We start from the raw sequence: 21,357 nt of genomic DNA, 5'->3' as shown, positions 1-21,357 counted from the left end.
GAAAAGAAAAGAAAAGAAAAGAAAAGAAAAGAAAAGAAAAGAAAAGAAAAGAAAAGAAAAGATGTCATTTAGAGTCCCTAGCCATTGCCTAGGAGATTCCTAACTTATTTTATTTGCCTTTCTCTTTTCTTAAAATCTTCAGGAGATGGAGAGAAAGTGTAATGGGTATGGTATTTGCTTTGCATGCAGCTGACCCAGGTTTGATCCCTGGCATGCCCAGAGCTAATTTGGAGTGATTCCTAAATACAGAGCCAGGAGCAAAACCTTAACACTGTTGGGTGTAACCCAAACCCCAAATATCAAACAATCAATCAATCAATAAATAAATATCTCTCTAAATTTAGCCATCCAGTTAAAAATAAATAAATACTGCATTGTTTCTGCTATGTTTAGGAAAATGAATGAAATCCTTTGTGAATAAGACTAAACAAATTCAGATATTGAAATAAAGTAAAAAGATTATTTTTGCCTCAAATTTGGAGAGTCTGGGTAAAATAATTTCAGAGTAAATATACTTTCTAAATTATTAATCCCCAAGGAAATTCTACTATCTGCTCCAAATAGCAAAATAAAACAATGTAAGCAGTTAATCTGATACCAAAGATAGTGATTTTTTAAAATCTGTCACAAATAGAAACTCAGCAGCCTTATGCCACTAACCTCCTAACTGTTACAAAAGCATAGTATCACGTGCCATGCTCCTTTTGGAATAGAAATAAATAAATAAATCCATTAGCCCCTCCTTTCCCTATTTCCTCTGTTTCATTTCCATTTTTAAATGCCTATGGCAGTTCTAAGGAATACCAGTTTTTCAGAAAAATATTTGTTTATTATTTGGTTCATTGTTTCTGCCTTCCATGTGAAAAAAAGTATAAATTATTTTTAAGTTCTCTTTTAGTAGTGAAATCAAATGAAACTTCCTTATTCTCCACCCAACTCTAATTGTTATGCCTAACATAGGAAGAGATAATATATAGAATATTCCCTTCCAGCACTTTAGAAACTGCATTATTTGTTTATGTGCTGTGTGTGTTGCTTGAAGGGAAAGTAAATCAACTTTTTCCAGATGTCTTTTCAGTAAAAATGTCTGACTCAGTCAGAAAATCCTTAACTCATTCTTTCATGGGTGAAGAGCCCTTCTCCTCCCACTTCTGAATGCAGACTTTCTGATTCAAGTGCTCTACATCAGAAATCACCCCATTCCACTTGAAGTGTTTGGGCTTCTTCTATGACTTGTCTCTACATGATGCCAGAAGTCAAGTTAGTGCAACAGGGAAAATAAATCTGTGAAACTAGTTACTTTGGCATAATATCAATGAACCAACTCGAGGTCTGATTTAATTTTTCTCTCTCAAAAACTGTTCCGGCACCAAGGTTCCTCAGCTTCCCTCAATTAAAATATTAATTTTAAAATGTGTAAAAACCCCACATTGATAATAATAATAGTGTCTTTAGAAAAAATCTGTAAACAAAATTGTAGTCTTCTCTTTAATAATTGTGTCACATTTCAAGGCCTACTAAAATGAGAACCATAGTACAAGGAGCACAATTGTGTTGTACTAAGCAGAAAAACTTAGGAAACATTGATAGAAAAACGTAAGCTCCATGGAACACTTTAGGAATATTTTTACTCAAAACATTTTTCTGTACAGATCACCGAGTAAAGAAAAATTTTTGACTCGCTTCCAATTTTGTGCTTATAGGCAAAGAGACTTTTCCAAATCTAAAAAATAAATATCATAAATGATAATACAAAAAATACCCAGCCATTAGGGAATATTATAAACCATAATAATCTGTTACTTTTTTTATCTTTCTTCTACTAATGTCTTTGCTAAAAGGTTGAATACTGGTAAATTTAATAATAACACTCCATTGATGAAAATAAGTTAGTAAGTGATTAAGAGACAGCTCCAATCAGAGGCTGTGTTAGTAACTTTTAAAATGAACACATAACCAACTCATGAGCACTGCACTATTAAACCAGATCAAGGGCCTTTGAGATAATATCATAAGATAAAAATCTCAGGGTAGTGGTAGGTTTGAGCTTTAATTCTGGAAATTTTAGTGTAGAGTTTACAAAATACAATTAGTATCTGGTGAATCTGATTTTTTGATTTTTACTTATAAAGCAAGATATTAATATCAGCTCAACAATATTTCTATTTTGTATATTTATAAATATACATACAAAATATCTCTTTTTTATGAGTCATAATAATATCAAAAGCAAAAGAAGAAAATAAGTACTCAGTAGTTGTATACCTGACATTTTGTCATAAACAATATAAGTGTAGAAATATTTTCTATCACTTAAGCAGAATTCTTGGCATATAAAATTTTCTCTAAAAGACTAGTAGTTCTCACTTGATATAGCTTATGCCTATTATTTCAAGAATGCTATATCACACATCAAGTAGAAATATTGCTCATGACTTCTGAAATATGTAGAAAAGAAAATTAGTTTTGAGTTATGAACCTTTAAAATTTCTAAAAATTTCAATAAACTTCAAAAGATCATTTAGTCTGTCCAATGTCCTGATAAAGAATTATTTTAATGGAAAATTTGAAATTCAGACAAAAATTTTTACATAAGTGATGGATGTAAATTTCTAAGCAGAAAAAATATACAATCTACTGAGGACAAGTCCTGAACTATTTAACAATTCAACTTGTACTGTAAAACTGGAAAAACTCTAAACTACTTTCATTTTCAGTACCAATAATATCAAACTTAGATACTTGTTCCATGTAACATACAGCTGACACTGACAAAATTTAACAAAATAAACTAAACTACAATTTAGGGATTATTTGTGGAATATTTTATTTTCTTAAATTAGTTTCTGTTTTACCTCTGAAATCTCTACTATTTATATTTTCATTATCTTTCCAGAATTAAAGTTCATTCCTTATATGATCTAATCAAAACTGTGGACATTAATTTAGCAAAATTATTTAAGGATTGTTATCTCTGAGCAGATATTTAAGATTTATAAAAAGGAAAAAAGTGAAATAAAAACAATACTATTAATGAAAAAAGAGCACTGCATAATTTTTTAAGCTTTATATGACTAATATTCCTTAAATAACTATTTCCAAAGTGAACACAACTGAAACATTTATACTAAGATGTAAGAAACTTCACTGTAAGAAACCAATTCTATCAAGATATTTAGTAAAAAACAATTGTCAAACCTGTAAGGTTGTTCTCCTGTGTGAGTCCTCAAGTGCCGTGTTAGGTTCGCAGACCTTGGAAAAATCTTGCCACAATATCTGTTATGAAAAGATGTTTATATGCAATAGTCAGCACAATCGACTTTACTTCACTCTAGCTACATAGAAGCCAGATGCTTATCCGGACTTAATTAATCTTGCATGGAACTCACATGTCTCTGATATTTAAAATTTGCAACAAAGTCATTTTATAGATATAAATAACTTTGCAAAAAAGAGCTATTATGAACTCTGCTTAAATTTGCTCATGCATAATGAATAAGCAGTTTATGAAAATCAACTTTAGTTTTGCCGACCCCCCCCCCAGATGTCTTTTTATTAGTGGTATCTTTAGAGACACAAAACTCAACCAGCCAGGGCACATAAAAATGACAAAAGTCTGTGCGTTTAAGTTGAAATCAACAGATTTCAAATTTTCCAATTCATTTTGCAAGTAAGCCATAGTGACAACTTTCTGAATGTTGAGTGGTATAAGATCAGACAAGATTTTGAGACCTCATCCATCAAGGTATGTATCTACAAAAGCTTGTGTGGAAAGGAAGTGACATATTTTCCAAAGAGCACATAAATTGATATGCCTGAGTCAGATGCACAAATTCTGAAGACAACTCAGGAATTACAAATATAACTTAATAGAAACAAAATGAAGTCGAAATGAAAATGAAGGAAATAAAAACAAGCTTTATGATATTACTGATGAGTAACAAAAATTTATGAACTAGCTTTCTTCAGTTATCAACCATATTCATCCTTTATTAATGGGTTTATTCTTCAATGCCAATAAATTAATGAATGCTTGCTCGAAGACAGTAGTATTATGTCTTTGGAGGAGAATAATTAACTGTGAAAGAAAATTCATAACTATCAAAATGAAACAAGCAGATAATACTTGGACTATTTCCAACCAAATGGCCCGTGTGAGAATTCTAATTTAATAATAATTTTTGTAAAACCACTATTTTTATATCTCACCAAATAATTAGTACTTTGAAGTGCCGGAGATCTATCATGGTTGCTATTAATCATCCAATCAAGAATAATTTCCAAAATAAACAGCAGCGTCTTTTGAAATCAGAGGGGATATTTTTTTAAATCCAAACCATTAACACTAGCATTACCTGCAAGTATAGCGTTCCTTGCCTTTCCTCAGAAGGTTCTCTGGCAGGGCATTGGGAGGGGCTCTGAAGTTGAACATGGAAGGGACTGACTGTAGAAGTTCACTGGCCTCAGGTTTCAGGGCACTGAAACTCTCCAGTTTTTCTGCCATGTTCTCTATAGCTGACATCTGTAAGGCAGAAACACAATATCATGATAAGACTGGTCTGTTATCTTTTCTTAAAAAGAGATGCTAAAGAACAGATAAGCTAGACACTGCAGGCAAAACAAGAGCATCAGGAGTTGAAGGAAGATGCTGACTGCAATGATTTGTAGAAAGAGGATGCAATACCTCAGAGTTGCAAGAATTCAGTGATTTTGGTAGAAACCAGCATCTAAATGTCAGGGAACTTTTTTTCATTAGACCTTGATTAGGCCATTTATAACAATCTTACATACAATCAATTGATTAGATGTAAGTTAGGTAATTAAAACTAAAGTAGAATTTATAACATTAGGTGACAGCATTAGTATTAAATTACGAATATCTAAGAGTAAGCTGGAAATTATAGGAAAGATTCTATTTACTTTACCTAGTTCATAAAAATTATAGAAAGCCTAGGGTCTCAGGAAAATAATTCTCAACTTGGAAAACATTAAGTATTCAAAATCATAATAAGTCAAACATGCATAATTCAGAAATAAAAAATTAAATTTGTATATGTTTTGCCCATGCTTATATTTGTTAAATATCTGGACATACTGAATATTTTAAATTAAATTATAGATGCAAACTTGTATTGAGATACTCATTTGTTCTGGACAAAGTTTGAATATAAATAATTTTATATATAATAAATAATAAATATATATAATATATATTTATATATAAATATATATGAATAAATAATATAAATAAATAATTATTTCACCTTTATAGAGGTAATTTTATGTGGGCATTTAATGATAAAATTGAGATCATTATACTGAGAGAAATAAAACTGAAAAAATCAGCGTAACTAAGTCCTCACATAAACACTCTTACTCTGATTTAGCTTCTCAATTCTGACCCATTAGTCCACATATTGAATAGAGTGATCAAGGTTAACGATTCCTCTTAGGGTCCTTTTCCTTCACTCTTCCCTCAAATGTTATTTCTTTGATGCTTACATTTTATTTGGAAGCTACTCACTACTAACTCTTTAAGTGGAAAAAGCAGACTCTCTCAAGCTATCTTATAAATCAACTCACCCCATCATTTCTGTGGTTCTTGAAGAGCCATGCCACTAGAGAACCCCAAAGTCATTAAAATATATTTACACTCTGCATGAACTGTTTCTCAAATTAGTGAGCTGGTAGACCAGTGACAAAGTGCAAAGTAAAAATGGTAGCAACTGCATATTCAAGAACGGTTTGGTACAATATAACTCTTTTGCTAATCATATGACTAGAATGAGAAATAGTCCTAATTTCTGAGTTTAGCTTAAAAATAAAATGCAACATGCAAGAGAAAAATTAACAAAATAAACATTGTGCAGATATACAGCTGGACAGGATACTACTGACTTCTTAAAGTAGCTCAAAAATCTTAAAGTTTCACTTCTTATAGTGGGAGCATTTTATGTTTAATTCTTCAAATGACTATTCATGTTTCTGTCCCTTTATCCTGGAGCCTGTCCTCTTATTTCATGCCCAGACTACTAAAGCTAGCTACAAATTGCAACGTACAGGGTACCACTGCCAATTTGCCAAATGTCTTTCATCAAACATGGTGCAAAAAGAATAATCTCAGAGGAAAGTCAAGATACATTTACTTGTCAGACGACAAATGTGAACGCATTGGGAGGCAGTAGGGGCTATAAGCTCAGGGGTTTGATTCATAATCACTCAGCTGCTAAAACATTCTCCACAGATGCAAGTGGACAGCACATTTGTCACTATGAAGGATTTTGACACATACTGATCACAAGGCATAGATATGGAATGATGCTGCTGCTCAGAGAGGTTGTAGAAACTTTGTCCCTGTAGAATATGGTCATTATTCCCCTGTAGCCAGAAAATTAGCATTTTCATGTTGTCATTATATTTTATTTCTTAAAAAATCAATCCAGAAATATTTTATGATACTGTTTTATTTGCATTTATTCTTCCTAATTGTTCCTTTGCAGAAAATCATTTTGATATTTGAGCCACCGTGGAATAAATTGTCTGAGTAAAAAATGACCTCTGGCCTTCAAGCTGATTAGTAGTAACAAAGCTAGGGTAAGGGTCATGATTGCATATATTTATTGAGAAGACTAGTAAGTGCAAGGATGATTATTATCAATGTTTTATTTATGTACATTTAATATATGAGCAATGTTTCATTATCTAGTGGTTCTAAATCATTTGAGTGTCTACACTAATAACACACTCAGATTCCAATACTAATGCATCTGATAGAAACACTTCATTTTATATGGAAAGTAGCTTACTCACAACAATTATTATTCTCAGCTTTCATCTCTCGCACGTATAAACTACAGGCCCCTCAAGTTACTTAAGAGAAATTGACTGTTGATATGAGTTTTTAATAGCTTTTGAATAAAGATCAAAAACCATCAAGAAACAAGACATTTTATGAACTTCATAACTGAATAATGACATTCATAAAGGTATTAGTAAAAAGAAAATGAGTTTCCTGAGTACCTCTCAAAAACAACCCTTACCTTTGGCTTCGGATGTTAAATGAAAAGTTGATTAAATTGAAATGAGGGGAAAAGAAACAGGTGGAAGATGGGAAGAGATAATAGCAAAGGACATATCACACACACAATCACACACACGTACTTTCTATATAGCTAACAATCACTGAAGCAACATGGAATTTTTCATTAAATTCATCTTGTCATTTTCATAACATTTTTCTCATAGTACTTAACCACAGTGGAAAAGAATGTTCTTCCTTTAGGATAGATACAGCTAATCTAGAAATCAGCCCTTTGAGTTAATTTAATCATTTTGTGGATAAAAATAATCTTTAACCAATATCTCATATTAAAGTAGTAAATGAAAATAAGGTTAATGAAATAATAATGAAAATAAAGTATAGATCAAATCTCAAATTTCAGGGGCTAGTTGGATTGACTTATATAATGGCCCTCTTGAAGTAATATGTACTTTACAAGGGTAGTAAGTTTCAGTATTTATTTTAAAATCTGACATGGCATTATAAACATCAATAGTTGGTCTAACTAAAGCAGAATCTGGCTGTGTCTTATCTCTAAATTATGAAAAACACAACAAAGAGGCAATGTATACTACTATGAAAATGTTTCCTAATAAAGAATATGAAAGAGGAAAAACTAGATAATATCTTTTAGAAATGCTTTTGCCCTATGTGTCATATTAATTTCACAGTCTAATCTTTAATTAGTAAATGACAATATTTCCTATGGAGCAGTAATTTTTATTTACATATATACTAGTTGTTGATGGTATCTCTAGTCAGATGTCTGGAAGAGGAAGTCATTTCACCCACTTGAAGCCCCTAAGAGGCTATTAACTTTATACTGACGCAAACCAATATTTAGACAATTCCCCAGCTCCTACCAAAAATGTAGCTATCTCTCCAATAAAATAAAGTTAGTATTTTAAAAAATATTTCAACAGGCAAGATATCATCAACTGGGCCCTAAGCACTTAGCTTAACATTTATAATCTGACAGTGAATAATTGATGACATTAAGAAAGTTTCTCATTATAACTATTAAAGTGACAATCTGATTATTTGAAATGATAATGTACATGGCACCATAAATTATGTGACCTAATGTTTCCAGATTACATTACCCAGGTCTTTATCATAAAATAACTAACCTTTCCTAAATAGTTTATAATGGAAAACATTGTTAGGTAGTTTTCTATATTTATTCACTTAATGTTCTTGAGAAATCTCAAAATCATGGCCTTTTGCAATGAAGTAAATATCTATATTTTATAGTTATCTCATTTCATGCATCACATTCGACAGTCATGATTATGAAATCACTAAAAATTATACATGTATGAGACCCTGGGTTCAGTTCTCAGCATCAATAAAAGGCAAATAAAAACATTCTTTAATTTAATCCACTAATGTTTTATCACACATATAAAACCATCCCTCTTTAAAAAAATCAGTGTAATAGGAGTGTTTCCAAAGTATTGCAAAGGCAGCTGATGTCGTCTAGCATACATCAAATTGTATTTGTAAGCTAATAAAAACATTGGTTACTGTTGGGGACAGTATTTTATACTAGAAGCAGCTAATAAGCTACTGTCAGGGAGCACATTAGTTTTGAAGGAAGGAAGACCATGAGGCAGGACACAGGACAGACAGACATCTGCCAGAAATGGCTGACAAAAACATTGGAAATACAGGCCGGGATATTCAAAGAACAATTTCATCTCTTGTTCTAGAAAGTAAAATACTTCTAAGCCTCTAAGAATGAGGGATAATTTTAAAATTCATAATTCAGCAATAGTCCACATAAGAAATAATGGAGAAATTTCTGGAAAAGAAAAACTAAAAAAGAGAAAGTGTTCCAACTTAAATTAATTTTTACATAATTAAATGGCAGCTAAAAAATTCTAAGATTTTGTCTACATGCCATAACCAGTATGATTTTCAGTGAAGTTTAAAAGATGAAGTAAATGTTCACATCTTAAAAAAGTTCTCTAATATATGTTGTTTCCTTTGACCCATGATTTAGTTTAGATAAAAAAAGTAAATATACATCTTGAATTATCATGTGCATCTCAACTTTTTAAAAATATATTCCTGATACTAAACTGATGACTGAATATTAGTAAATATTACAAAATATTAAAATTCAATGTTAGAAGGCCTTAATCCATTCACTACTTAGAGAGACTTATTCTGGGATTTATTATATAAATTCCAATTTAAGCATATATTTACATACAAGTTCAGTTTTTATCTTTATTTATTAATTTATTTATTTTTGGTTTTTGGGCCACACCCGGTGGTGCTCAGGGGTGACTCCTGGCTGTCTGCTCAGAAATAGCTCCTGGAAGGCACGGGGGACCATATGGGACACCAGGAGTCGAACCAACCACCTTTGGACCTAGATCGGTTGCTTGCAAGGCAAACACCGCTGTGCTATCTCTCTGGGCCCAGTTTTAATCTTTTGGTTTTTTTTTTTTGTTTGTTTGTTTTGTTTTTTTGGGCCACACCCGGTGGTGCTCAGGGGTTACTCCTGGCTGTCTGCTCAGAAATAGCTCCTGGCAGGCACGGGGGACCATATGGGACACCGGGATTTGAACCAACCACCTTTGGTCCTGGATTGGCTGCTTGCAAGGCAAACACCGCTGTGCTATCTCTCCGGGCCCCCAGTTTTTATCTTTTTAAAGAATTTATTAAAAGCGTCTTTGGGGCTGGAGTGACAACACAGTGGTAGGGAGTTTGCCTTACACGCGGCAGACCCAGGACAGACCTGGAACCGACCTGGGTTGGATCCTTGGCATCCCCTATAGTCTCCCAAGCCTTCCATGAACAATTTCTGAGCACAGAGCCAGGAATAATCCCTGAACACTGCTGGGTGTAGCATTCCAACCTCCCAATAAATAAATAAGTAAATAAATAAATAAATAGCATTTTTTAACAAATTGATATAACTTACTAAATAATAGCCATGGTCACTACTAATCTATCTCAAAACTTTTTTTTTTTTTTTTTTTTTTTTTTGGTTTTTGAGCCATACCCGGCAGCACTCAGGAGTTACTCCTGGCTGTCTGCTCAGAAATAGCTCCTGGTAGACACGGGACCTTATGGGACGCCGGGATTTGAACCAACCACCTTAGGTCCTGGGCCGGCTGCTTGCAAAGCAAACACCGCTGTGCTATCTCTCCCGGCCCTAACAAAGAATTTTTTGATAGGCTTGGTTGCAGCATAGAGGATCATACAGTTATGGCTCTGCTATCTCCCTGGCCCCACTATCTCAAAATTTTTTAAATGTCTGTAAGTGATCAAAATCTTTCACATTAAGCTATAGATATGTAGGGTAAATTAGATATTTATAGAATAAACGTTTTGAAAATAACTTTTAGCACACTACTGCCCAATTTTTACTAAAGATACTTAGCAATTTGACTGAGCTGGAAACTACCTGCTGACCCCACATCCATTAATGGAAAGAGTCTGATTAGTCTTTATGTTTGTAACAGCAATTTAGAATAGTGTCTTCTTGTTCTTATTAATGCTACATTATTTTAGTTAAAAATATAAGTAGGAAACTTACCCAAGTTCTCTGATCAGGCAGTTGTAACTGGGAGCAAAATTGAAACAAAAACAAAAAATTACTTCCGTACCAGTATCGTTATTGCAATCTATCCCTTCTATAATTAACATTTACACAAATTTTGGGGCCGGGCGGTGGCGCTGGAGATAAGGTGCCTGCCTTACCTGCGCTAGCCTAAGGAGACGGACCGCGGTTCGATCCCCCGGCGTCCCATATGGTCCCCCAAGCCAGGAGCGACTTCTGAGCGCATAGCCAGGAGTAACCCCTGAGCGTTACCGGGTGTGGCCCAAAAACCAAAAAAAAAAAAAAAAAAAAAAAAAAAAAAAAAAAAAAAAAAAAAATTTGTAATTTTTTCTTATTATAATACATAGAGTAAAATCTTTGAACATAAAATTAAATATTTTTGCGTCACTTTTGTACTATCTCTCTGTAAATTAAATGTTATAATGAACATTAAAAAGTAGAATATACTTTATAAAGAAACTATATGTTACTGTTACTAAATTTCAAATATCAAAGTAGATTCTTTGCTATTACTCACTGAAAAACAAGATTCTTACTTTTCTTTGATAACAAAATGCAATATTTTTAAAAATATATAGTTTATCCTATTACGATGTTAACAAAAATAATTATTCAAATGAAAATAATTATTTAATAAAAAGGTAATATACTTGGATATACCCTAGTATTTTTAATATTAGCATAAAACTAAATCAGCAGACAGTAGACTATATTAATTATGAGAATTACAAAGGGCTAGTTACTTATTATACATTAAAATCAGTGGAAAAATTGAAATGTTCTTTCAAAAGATAAAAGGTTTAAGCTCTTAAAAATATCCCTTTGCTTGGCTAATAGAGGTAGCTAGATCTTACTTTTATCAGTTTTGGCATATTTAAAGGGAAGATAAACTATTTTTAAAGAGTGAAAAGTTCATCACAGAAAAATCTCTAACAATAAAATACACTTGTTGAAAAAATTCAAGGGCAAAGAGAAAATGACTATCACAATAAATTATAAATGATAACTTTGGAAAAAATCTTTTTTCCACTTACTCGATTATTCATTAAGAAATCAGTTTAAAAGGGAAAATGAAAATAAATATATAATCACATAGGTGAAATAAAACAGAATCACTGGTACATATGCAAAGACAAGTAAAATACATAAATAACCAAAAATTATATTAAAAGATTAAGAAAATGAAACCAAATAAAAAATAGTCTCATAAAAGTGTGCTGCCACTATTTTCACTGGTAGTTTAACTCACCAAAAAAGTGAATATAAAGGACCCAGAAAAGAAATCAGTGAAATATACATTTTGGGGATCACACAGGAAGGAATACTAACTTTAGCTCATCTACTTTTGGTTCTCTTTGTCTGTTCAAAATTAAACTATGATTTGCACATAATGATTTCAACAATATAGACAAAAGGACACCTCTACATTGCTAATTTCATGTTATAATCATTTCAAAGAAAAAAACTCAGATGCATTGGTAGAAAAAAATAAGGACAGAACTAAATAGCCAAGCCAAAGTCAATGAAAATAGAATTAAGAGACCTAAACTTTAACCATATAGTTAAATGAACCTGTTATACTGGCAGGCCAGGGGACAAAGGGTGATGGGTTAGAATGCACTCTGGATCCCTTGATGAAGGGAGGTTGACACTGGTAGTGGGGATAGCCATGAGTCACTGTATATCTGAAATTCAACTATGAAGAACTTTGTAGATCACAATGGTTTCAATAAAAGAAAAGAAAACTAAAGATTACATAGTCCTTAAAGAAACAAACTTCTTTAAGAATTGAACAGAGGAAGGTAATCTAGATTATGATAATAATATAACCAACATTTTCTATTTTACCTTTGATGTATGAATTGTTCTATCTTCTAGATATACTTTACAAGAAGGTAACAAGTGAATACGTACCTGATTCTCAAAGGCAGTGAAACTGCCTCGTAATCTTTAAATATTTGTGGTTTTTTTTTTTTTTTTTGGAGGGGAGGAGACCATACCCAGAAATGGCAGTGCTCAAAGGGGTACTCCTAGATCTACACTCAGAAAACACTCCTGGCAAGCTCAGAAAACCAACCAGGATGCCAGGAATTGAACCTGGATCATTTACATGCAAGGCAAATGCCCTACCCATTGTGTACCACTCCAGCCCCTAAATAAAATTTGATAAATATGTTTTGTAGTATTGATATTTTTCCCTGATTAGGATTAGTGCACTGAGGAGAAAATGGGTAGATTATAAAGATATAAATTTGTAAAATAGGATTTTCCAGGAAATACAGCTTCCATGCATGTATCAATATATATTATTCCTGTAAATATTAAAAATATGTGATCTCTCCTTTAGCACTATGATAACTATTATAGTAGAGGAATTATTCATATTCTAAAGACTTAAATATAAAAACGTGGACAAAAGCTTTATTTTACTCTAATATCTTTTAAGTAAAATTTGAGTAGGTAGTTTTATCCCAAATCTATTTTGGCCACACAATTCTAACAAGCCCTGGAAATTAGAACTAGTCCTTCTCTGTTGGTTTCTTGCTCTATGCCATCTTACACATTACAACGCATTAAGCAAACTTTGCAAGTACTTCTAAGTTTAATGTATTACCCTGCACAAAAAGTTGAGTTCAGGTATATATATATATATATATATATATATATATATATATATTGAGTTTAGTATATTTTACTAATTAAAAATGAAATATTCCCACCTTTATTAATAATCAGAGCTTCCTTTTTATTTGAGTCCTTCCACAATGCTATTTGTGTATATAATTACTGATCCTGGTAGTAATCTTACAGCACAGAGAAATTCAGAGAAGTGGACAATAGCATGCATCAATATCTACCTAAGCATCTTGGCTAATAAAGTGAAGGCAGTTGTAAAGAAGTTATTTCTCAGAAAATTTGGCAGAGTTCACTGGTTTGTAGGTGCATCATCAGTGCTCTTGTGACCTGTAGAGGACCTCCTGAGGATTTTTTCTTTGGTTAACTGAGTCTGTTGTTCATTTAAAAAAGCAAAGATAAGATGCTACTCAGATATATGGTGCTAAGGAGACCTTTGGTGCTTGGAGACCTTCAGGGATACACTCAATGATACTGCAGGTATCTGCTGGGTATCTACACCACCAACACTGGGAGATCATGTGAGATTGGGAATGAAATTGAAGTAGGGTACATGCATCTAAGGAAACTGTCAGCCCCCCACCCATTTGTAAGACTTGAAACAAGAATGCAATTGGCATAAAAATTGAAATAAATCTATACCACACACATACGAACACACACATAATTCTGGTGAAATTTCAGAACATTTATTCTAAAAGAAAGAATAGCTGGTTGATCTGAAGATTGAAGACTTGATGAAAATGTGTGTTGATGATTGATGCTTCTCCCAGGTAACTCTATACTACTTGCATCCATATTAATAAAAATGGGCACACCAACTTAAAAATTAATGAAATATTTCTAAAGTGCCTGGGAAATGACCTTGCCCTGATGGTTCCAGTGCCCTGGTGAGTTCTTGGCAGCCCTAATATTATTCCCAAACAACTCAGACTGCCAGAAACGAAGGCATCTTTTGCTGGTGCAAAAGAAACTTCCAGAACCCTGCACCAGAATGATAGAGAGCAATCTGAGTAGTTAGTATCCATGATATACCATATGTTAAATATTTTCATTATTATCTGGGAAGTCTTTTGTAAGATCCATGTATAGTAAAAGTTAGTACCAGTACAGAGATGGTGAGAGAAGGAAGAAAGATTGGCCATCATATTCCTATTGACATTTCGGAAAAGATATGAAGGACAGAGCCCTGTGCAAAAGACAATGTATATGAAGTCCTTCCTCCCTGGCCATCCTTCATTAACATTGAAATTCTCAAAATATTTATTATTTCCTTTTATTATTTAATTAAAATAAGTGCATACTTATTATGATGATTTCATGTGCATACAGAATTATTGGGAGACAAAGTTAACCACTTACAATGGTCAATTTACTTTGTGACTATTGGTAAATTTACCTGGGCTAACTAGAAATCCCTAATTTTTACAATATACTGAAATTTTATAATCAACCTTTGCCTTTTAGAGATGAGTAAATTAAAAGCCACATAGATTGAATCACTCAAAGGTATTAGTCTTTATTTTTCATTTTCTATTTACTAAAAGCCTTTAAGTTTCAAGTTCATGCTAGATTTTTAACTCTTAGCATATAAAAAAATTTGATTATTATAATAAAATACATAACTATAACATTCTGATATGTATTTAGTTATTATTAGAAAAAATTATTAAGAGATTTTTTTGTGCAACATATGTTTCAAAAAACCCAATTTGTCTAGATTTATTCACCCATGCAGTAAGTAGTTCATCAATGTTTATTACTTTGAAATATGCTTGAGAGGCAGTACAGCAGGTCGGTACTTGCCTTGTATACAGGTGACCAGGGTTGAATGCCCAGCACCCCAAAGGTTCCTGGCACTACCAGATATGATCCTTGAGTGCAGAGCCAGTAGTAAGCCCTAAGTGCTTCCAAGTGTGGCCCCACAAACAAAATAAATAAGCGAACAAAAATTAAAGTTGCTTCAATTCTACAAGGTATTTATTATTATAATATATCCCTTGGTCTTCCTAAATAAATGAATATTAACTTAAATAGCTCTATCTCTTTTCATGTTATAACTCATACACTGTGGACTAAATTAATGCGAAATTTTCTATCAATGATAGACTTCTCCAGAAATGCCTACCCTCTCCCCAACTAAAAGATTACAGTATTTGGGCTCTTATACTCTGTTCTTTGAGTACCTCTAGGAAGATACTCAAAAGATGAAGATAATGTAGTGATAAAAATGGAAAGATATATCCAGGTGAGATCTATCATAATTCCAAAATATTAAATTGAATTGCCTCATAAATTCATGAAACATGACTTGCATTAAATTCACCAATGCTGTCAAAAATTTAATTAGAATTTTCACTTTGATATAATTATACAGAACAAATCAGTTTAAAGTTTCAATTATTTTCAAAACCTTTGTGCTTACTACCTAGGAAGACCAGAGCATATATTCTTTTAAAAATTAAAAACTAAACTGTAAAGTACAAAGTCTGACTCAAATGTTTACATTTGTTCATTCAATGCAGCTTTCCACATATAAGCCTGTAAGATAACCAAATACATATGAATGCAGAGATTAAACCAATTAAATTGAATTGCTTTGCAATTCCTTGCAACAAAGAATGATATATATTTTGATAAATGGACACCACTCCATTCAGCAAATAGCTCTGTGTATTACTGTGAATTCTTGTGCAATTACAGAGCTTTGCTGGAATGCTCAATGGTCTCTAGATAAATTCTTTCTCCCTCTATGGTAACAGCATGTCAGGTAGACTCATTTCCTGTTTTCATGGCAGCTAAAAGAATATGAATGACCTTCATGGGTTTGGGAGGAGTCACAATCAAATCAATGCCTTATCACTAGGTTTGAAACGCAAAAGACAACTCCAATGTTTATATCTTCATCAAATTTTTCTCACCAATAATATACTTTGGCTCCATACGCTGCTAACAGCAAAAAGCAACTGATAGAAGACAATAATTTAATCCAAACTCCTGTTTCACACATATATTAATTACTTTTTTAAAATGAGTTTGGGTTTTATTTCTGCTAGAATTTCCTGTGTTCTTCCATACCAGCGTCATAGGAAATCCTAATGTTCTCACGATTTCTTTCATTTCATTGCACCTGCTTTTCAGGATCAACAAGTTAGTTTATAAGCTTGAAGTCTCAAATTCAAAATACTTACTTGTGGGTGAAATAAGAAGCCTGGAGAAGGTCTCAAGTATTTTTCTTTTAAAGCTTCAAGTGGATCAGTTAATTTTCTTTTCTCTACTCTGAAAAGTTAAAATAAAATATTCAAGATAAATCGGTCTACTGTATATATAATATATCAATTTCTACATAATCACTGACATTTAAAATAGCCAACAACAAATCAAATGGTAGGCTTCTGGCTAGCACATCCATAAATCATCACTAAAATCTTATGACTTTTAAGAGACTTTTCATAGACAATCTAGATGTTTAAACCAAAAAGATCCTTTTTAAAGTGGAAAACCTGTTTAAAGGATAGTAATAGTAGCAATAAAGAAATATTATTTAAAAATAGTTCTTAAATCGAGTTAGAGTGGTGGCGCAAGCCATAAGGTGTTTGCCTTGCAGGCGCTAGCCTAGAACAGACTGCAGTTCAATACCCTGCTGTCCCATATGGTCCCCCCAAGCCAGAAACAATTTCTGAGCACATACCCAGGAGTAATCCCTGAGCGACACCAGGTATGGCTGAAAACAAAAATAAAAAATTATGAAATCATAATGTTTGTTGCAAATCCATGTTTTCTAATTTCCATTATATACAAGAATATTTAATGATTCTGAGATCAGGGTTTACTTTAAAAATTAAAATCTTTTCTACCAAGAAAGTATTCCCCCAAATAGTTATTAATTTCTTCCACACTTGTTGCTGTAAGTTTATAAGCATACTATATTCCTACTTAGTTAATTTTTGAGGTCTATATCTACTTTTGGATGCCACTTTGATGTACAGAATAAGGGAAAAGGGAGAAGTAGGAAGGAAATAAGGATCACTCTCTCTGTGTCTCTTATTTATGTTTTGCTTTGGTTTTTAATTTTGGGGTCACTCTTGGTTGTGCTTAGAATTACTCTTGGTTCTGTACTCCAGAATTATGTCTTATGATGTGTGTGGTCTAAGAATTGAACTGCAATAGACCATGTACAAGACTAATGCCCTATCCACTGAACTATTTCTTTAGCCCACTTCTTAGTGTTTTCGGTTTGTTTTTGTTTTTGTTATTTTCAAGTAAAGACCTCCATCCCTTAGTTGTTCATGTACCACCAAAGCCACATTGCTAATGTAGAAGAGCTGTACTGTCAGGGTTAACTACGGAGTCCAGACACAGAGACTCCACAGAGTGCATGTTCTCCAGCCCTTTGAGCAATTCCACCCCTAGTCCCAGGAACTTTTGAAGTTTGAGATATATGAAATGTATCTATATATTTCTTCTGCTTGGTGTTTGTCATTTTAAAACAAGTGTCATCAGAATTTTTTCTAAATTCCAGCTTGGTATTTTCTGGTGAAAATATTTTGAATGAATAAACTTTAAAATAGGATGTAAATTAATGAAATAGCTATATGTCTTGAAACATTGCATATGCTATATTTTTCACAATTATTTCACTTTTTGAAATAGGTGCTCATCTATTTTATTTTTAACAAGCAAAAAAGGTTAAAACTGGGGAAAGTGAGCTTTCCATAAAAATCTAACACTAAATCTAGGGTTTTAGTGTAAATCTTTCATAGTTTGATAAAATGTCAGGCCTTAATTGAAAGGGAAAGGGAAAGATACAGCATAGACAAAGATTAGAATAAACAAGAGGAAGGTGAGAAGGTGAAAGAGACTAGAGTAATCGGCATGTGTAGGAATTGGAAACCCAAAGCCTTTGGGAGAGTCTAATAAAATCTGAGAAATTATCCTCCTCAAAGACTGAGGGATATGATCAATCCAGAAATCTAAACATACTGACAATGAGTAATAAAATTCACTCATAAAGAAGCTCTATTCTCCCTACTTTTTTGTGTCAATGGAACACAATGGAACTGCTACATAATGTAAGTGCTACAGGAATTAAGATGCAATAATTGAGGTAAGGGGGATGACCGGGCATGGCACCAATGACTCTGAAATATTCTCATATTGTCCTTTTTATTACCAAGTCAATTTCAAATTTTACTAGCCCTTAACATACTGGCAATAGTTTTTGGTTGATATATTTGGGATAATAAAGAGAGGGAAAAAGTATTCAGTAAAAATAATTAGCTGCTCTACTACTACTAAGTACCAGAAAATCAATAAATATTGAGGAACTAAATAATAGTACCACATTGCTTCTTTATAGGAGAAAAATCATGTGAAAATATGCAACTATTTAAACTTTTATAAGGGCAAATAAAAATTATCCAGAGTTTCCTGTAACGTTTGACCATACTTAAGATATACCATGCAGACAAATGTGAAATTATTTGATACTATTAAAAAACAATATGCATAATTATTGTTCTTTATGCCTTTTAAATAATATAAAGACTAAATCACTTTTGAATGCTCAAGATGAGTTACAGAATTCTATCTAGAAGCTTTTCATTAGACTTTGCATTATTTCCCTCAAAAAACTTTTGGATACATCATTGGAAACTGGATAATTAGAGGCATTTAAGAGGAACATGGATTTTTTTTAAGATAATCTATCACCTTTCATAAAAAGCTTTTTTGTGATTAATTTTTTTTCATTTAATTGTGGCTCCTAAAAGATTTCTTTAGAAACAGAATAGTCATTGCCTATTAAGGACATATTGGTAGGTCAACAAAGAGTAAATTCTCAGTGGTAGATGTCTTATTCTATTTCAAAAAACCTGACCTATTTAAGTACCCACACAACTGTGTGTTAATCCTTCAGGAGTCTCATACTTCCGCCACTTGACAACTTACTTTAAATAATCTTTCTCCATATTTTCCACTTTAAAAAATGTGTTCAAAAATAAATTTATTGTCAAGGGAAAGAACTCTATGGGCTATTCTAAAATCTGAAATTCAGAGACATATCAAAATAAGTCAAATCTAATGAGTCAACTTTCTGAATAAAAATAAATCCACTACATAAAACGGCCTTATTTCCTTATCATAATAAAAATGGCTGGCAGGAACCAGAGAAACGGCTCAGAATTAGAGCACTTGCATTGCATGTGTGAGGTTTGGAGTTCAATTCCTGGCACTACCAGATTAAACAATTATAGGTCTAGAAAGCCACAAAACTGAACCAGGGAGTCAGTACAGGGTTGAATTGATCCCAGTTTGACCCCAAACATCACATGACCTCCCAAGCATCATCAGGCATTTCTCCGGAGGTCTTCTAAGAACCACTATGTCCCCAGCACTACAGGACCTGAGCCGTTTTGCATTCTCAGGTCCTAGCACAGAGCCAACAACTCAGTTGGCAGAATATTGCCAGAAGAGATTCCTGGATCCTCTGAAGCCTGAAAACTCTTGCTCCGCCCAAAAGAAAGTCACAACATTGGAGTTTATAAACAATGATTGTTGTATGTGTTCACACAATCATGGCGCATCTTTCCTTACCTGTAGATAGGGTCCATAAAAAAGGGAGTTGGTCTAGCATGCTGCAGAGAACCATCTGATGCTGGTCTTGGTTCAACATTGCTTCCTTTCTTTTCCCCAAACACATGGTTTTTTCGGGGCTCAGTAAGTTTTGTCCCACTGGCTCTACTTCTACTGCCCATACTTAAATCCAAGGGTTGATCTTGGCTTGTGGCAGACGTGGTTGAAGTCTTGGAGGGCACTGGAGTTAAAGGCTTCTCATCCTTTCGCTTAGTGGTGAGGTCAAAGGGAGACTCAGAGCTTCCCTTCTGAAGTTTCTTTACTTCACTTGGTGATTGGGGTTCCATTTTCAAAGGCAATGCTCTCAAGTCTCTATCAGGAAATGGGTACATTGATTGAGAGAATGCTGGAAAAAATGGGAGGGGAAACATGGAAGGGTAAGGTAAAGCTCCAACTTTTTTGTCTTGCAGCCCCACCAGTCCTGTTGAACCAAAGTATTTTTCAGCAATAGAAGCAATAGCCTTTATAGAATCATTCACAGCTCCTGACACCGCAGTTTGCTCCTCTAAAGATGGTGAGAAAATGGAATGATTGCTGTATTCTTTCTTATTATGTATTGAAGCCAGATTCTGCAGAGGGCTTACTTTGTCTTTGAACATTTTACCATTTTCTTTATATTTCTCTTTATCACTTTCAATGTCACTTTCCAGATCAGAGCCCGAGGTTGTTTCCAGGTCACTGCCACTTGGTGTACTGACATCATCAAGGTCACTACTCTCTGACTGGTCACTGATTTTCTCAAGGGGCCTCTCTTCAGAGGACCTCTCGGGTTGGAGCTCCACTGGCTTATTGTCCCCTAGAGGTGGGTGTTTAGATAGTGCCTTCAAAATATCCTGTGTAGCTGGCAGTATCTGAGGATGTGTCATGAGGGGACTTTGACTTTTATTTGTTTGTTCAGTACTTGATAGTCCTTTAACAGGAGAACTAGCAGGTATCAAAGGAGGCCTATGGTACAAGCCGGAAGGAAACAGACCAGGGAAGCTAAAAGAAAATCCAGGAGCTGTTGGAAAGGTAAGACCAGCAGGATGCCTATTGGCGCCAAAATAGTCAGCAAGGCCCGGGTTGGCCTGACTCATATTAACCATGGACGTTTTATCCATAGCTGGGGTTCCAGGAAGTGAAATGCTTTGGCCAAAAAATCCACCTGCCGCAAAATGGTTCTTGCCCTCACAAAACCTCCTGTGTTTATTTAAGGAAGACGTAGTGCTGAACATTTGTCCACAGTCTTTGCACTTGATTTGGGTTCTGCAATCAGCATGCATGCGCTTATGACGACAAAGGTTTGAAAACTGAGTATAGGATTTATGGCAGACCTCACCTGTGTGCAAACAACAGAAAAGAATCTCAGGCTTTATGTCAATTGCTTCTGAATTTAGCAAGTATCACAATTGGTTTATTTAAAATTGTAATTAGGAAGCCAGGAAAATATGTTGGCAGCACAAATCTGAGTGCC

The 21,357-nt window shown here is 33.5% G+C and overlaps 1 protein-coding gene across 1 annotated transcript in view; it reads right to left on the bottom strand.

Annotated features, from left to right (window-relative positions):
- The window catches only part of LOC126010834 (histone-lysine N-methyltransferase MECOM-like), a 66,508-nt gene that overhangs the window by 13,372 nt on the left and 31,779 nt on the right, over positions 1-21,357 (bottom strand). The window contains exons 7-11 of the mRNA XM_049774440.1: positions 19,866-21,222; positions 16,463-16,550; positions 10,614-10,640; positions 4,356-4,522; positions 3,199-3,276 (exon numbers count right to left, since the gene is read on the bottom strand). Coding sequence (XP_049630397.1) covers positions 3,199-3,276; positions 4,356-4,522; positions 10,614-10,640; positions 16,463-16,550; positions 19,866-21,222 — 1,717 coding nt within the window. The remainder of the gene's footprint in view (positions 1-3,198; positions 3,277-4,355; positions 4,523-10,613; positions 10,641-16,462; positions 16,551-19,865; positions 21,223-21,357) is intronic.

This window comes from Suncus etruscus, chromosome 6, assembly GCF_024139225.1.
Source record: "Suncus etruscus isolate mSunEtr1 chromosome 6, mSunEtr1.pri.cur, whole genome shotgun sequence".
NCBI lineage: Eukaryota > Metazoa > Chordata > Mammalia > Eulipotyphla > Soricidae > Suncus > Suncus etruscus.
This window is presented reverse-complemented; position numbering and strand designations above follow the sequence as displayed.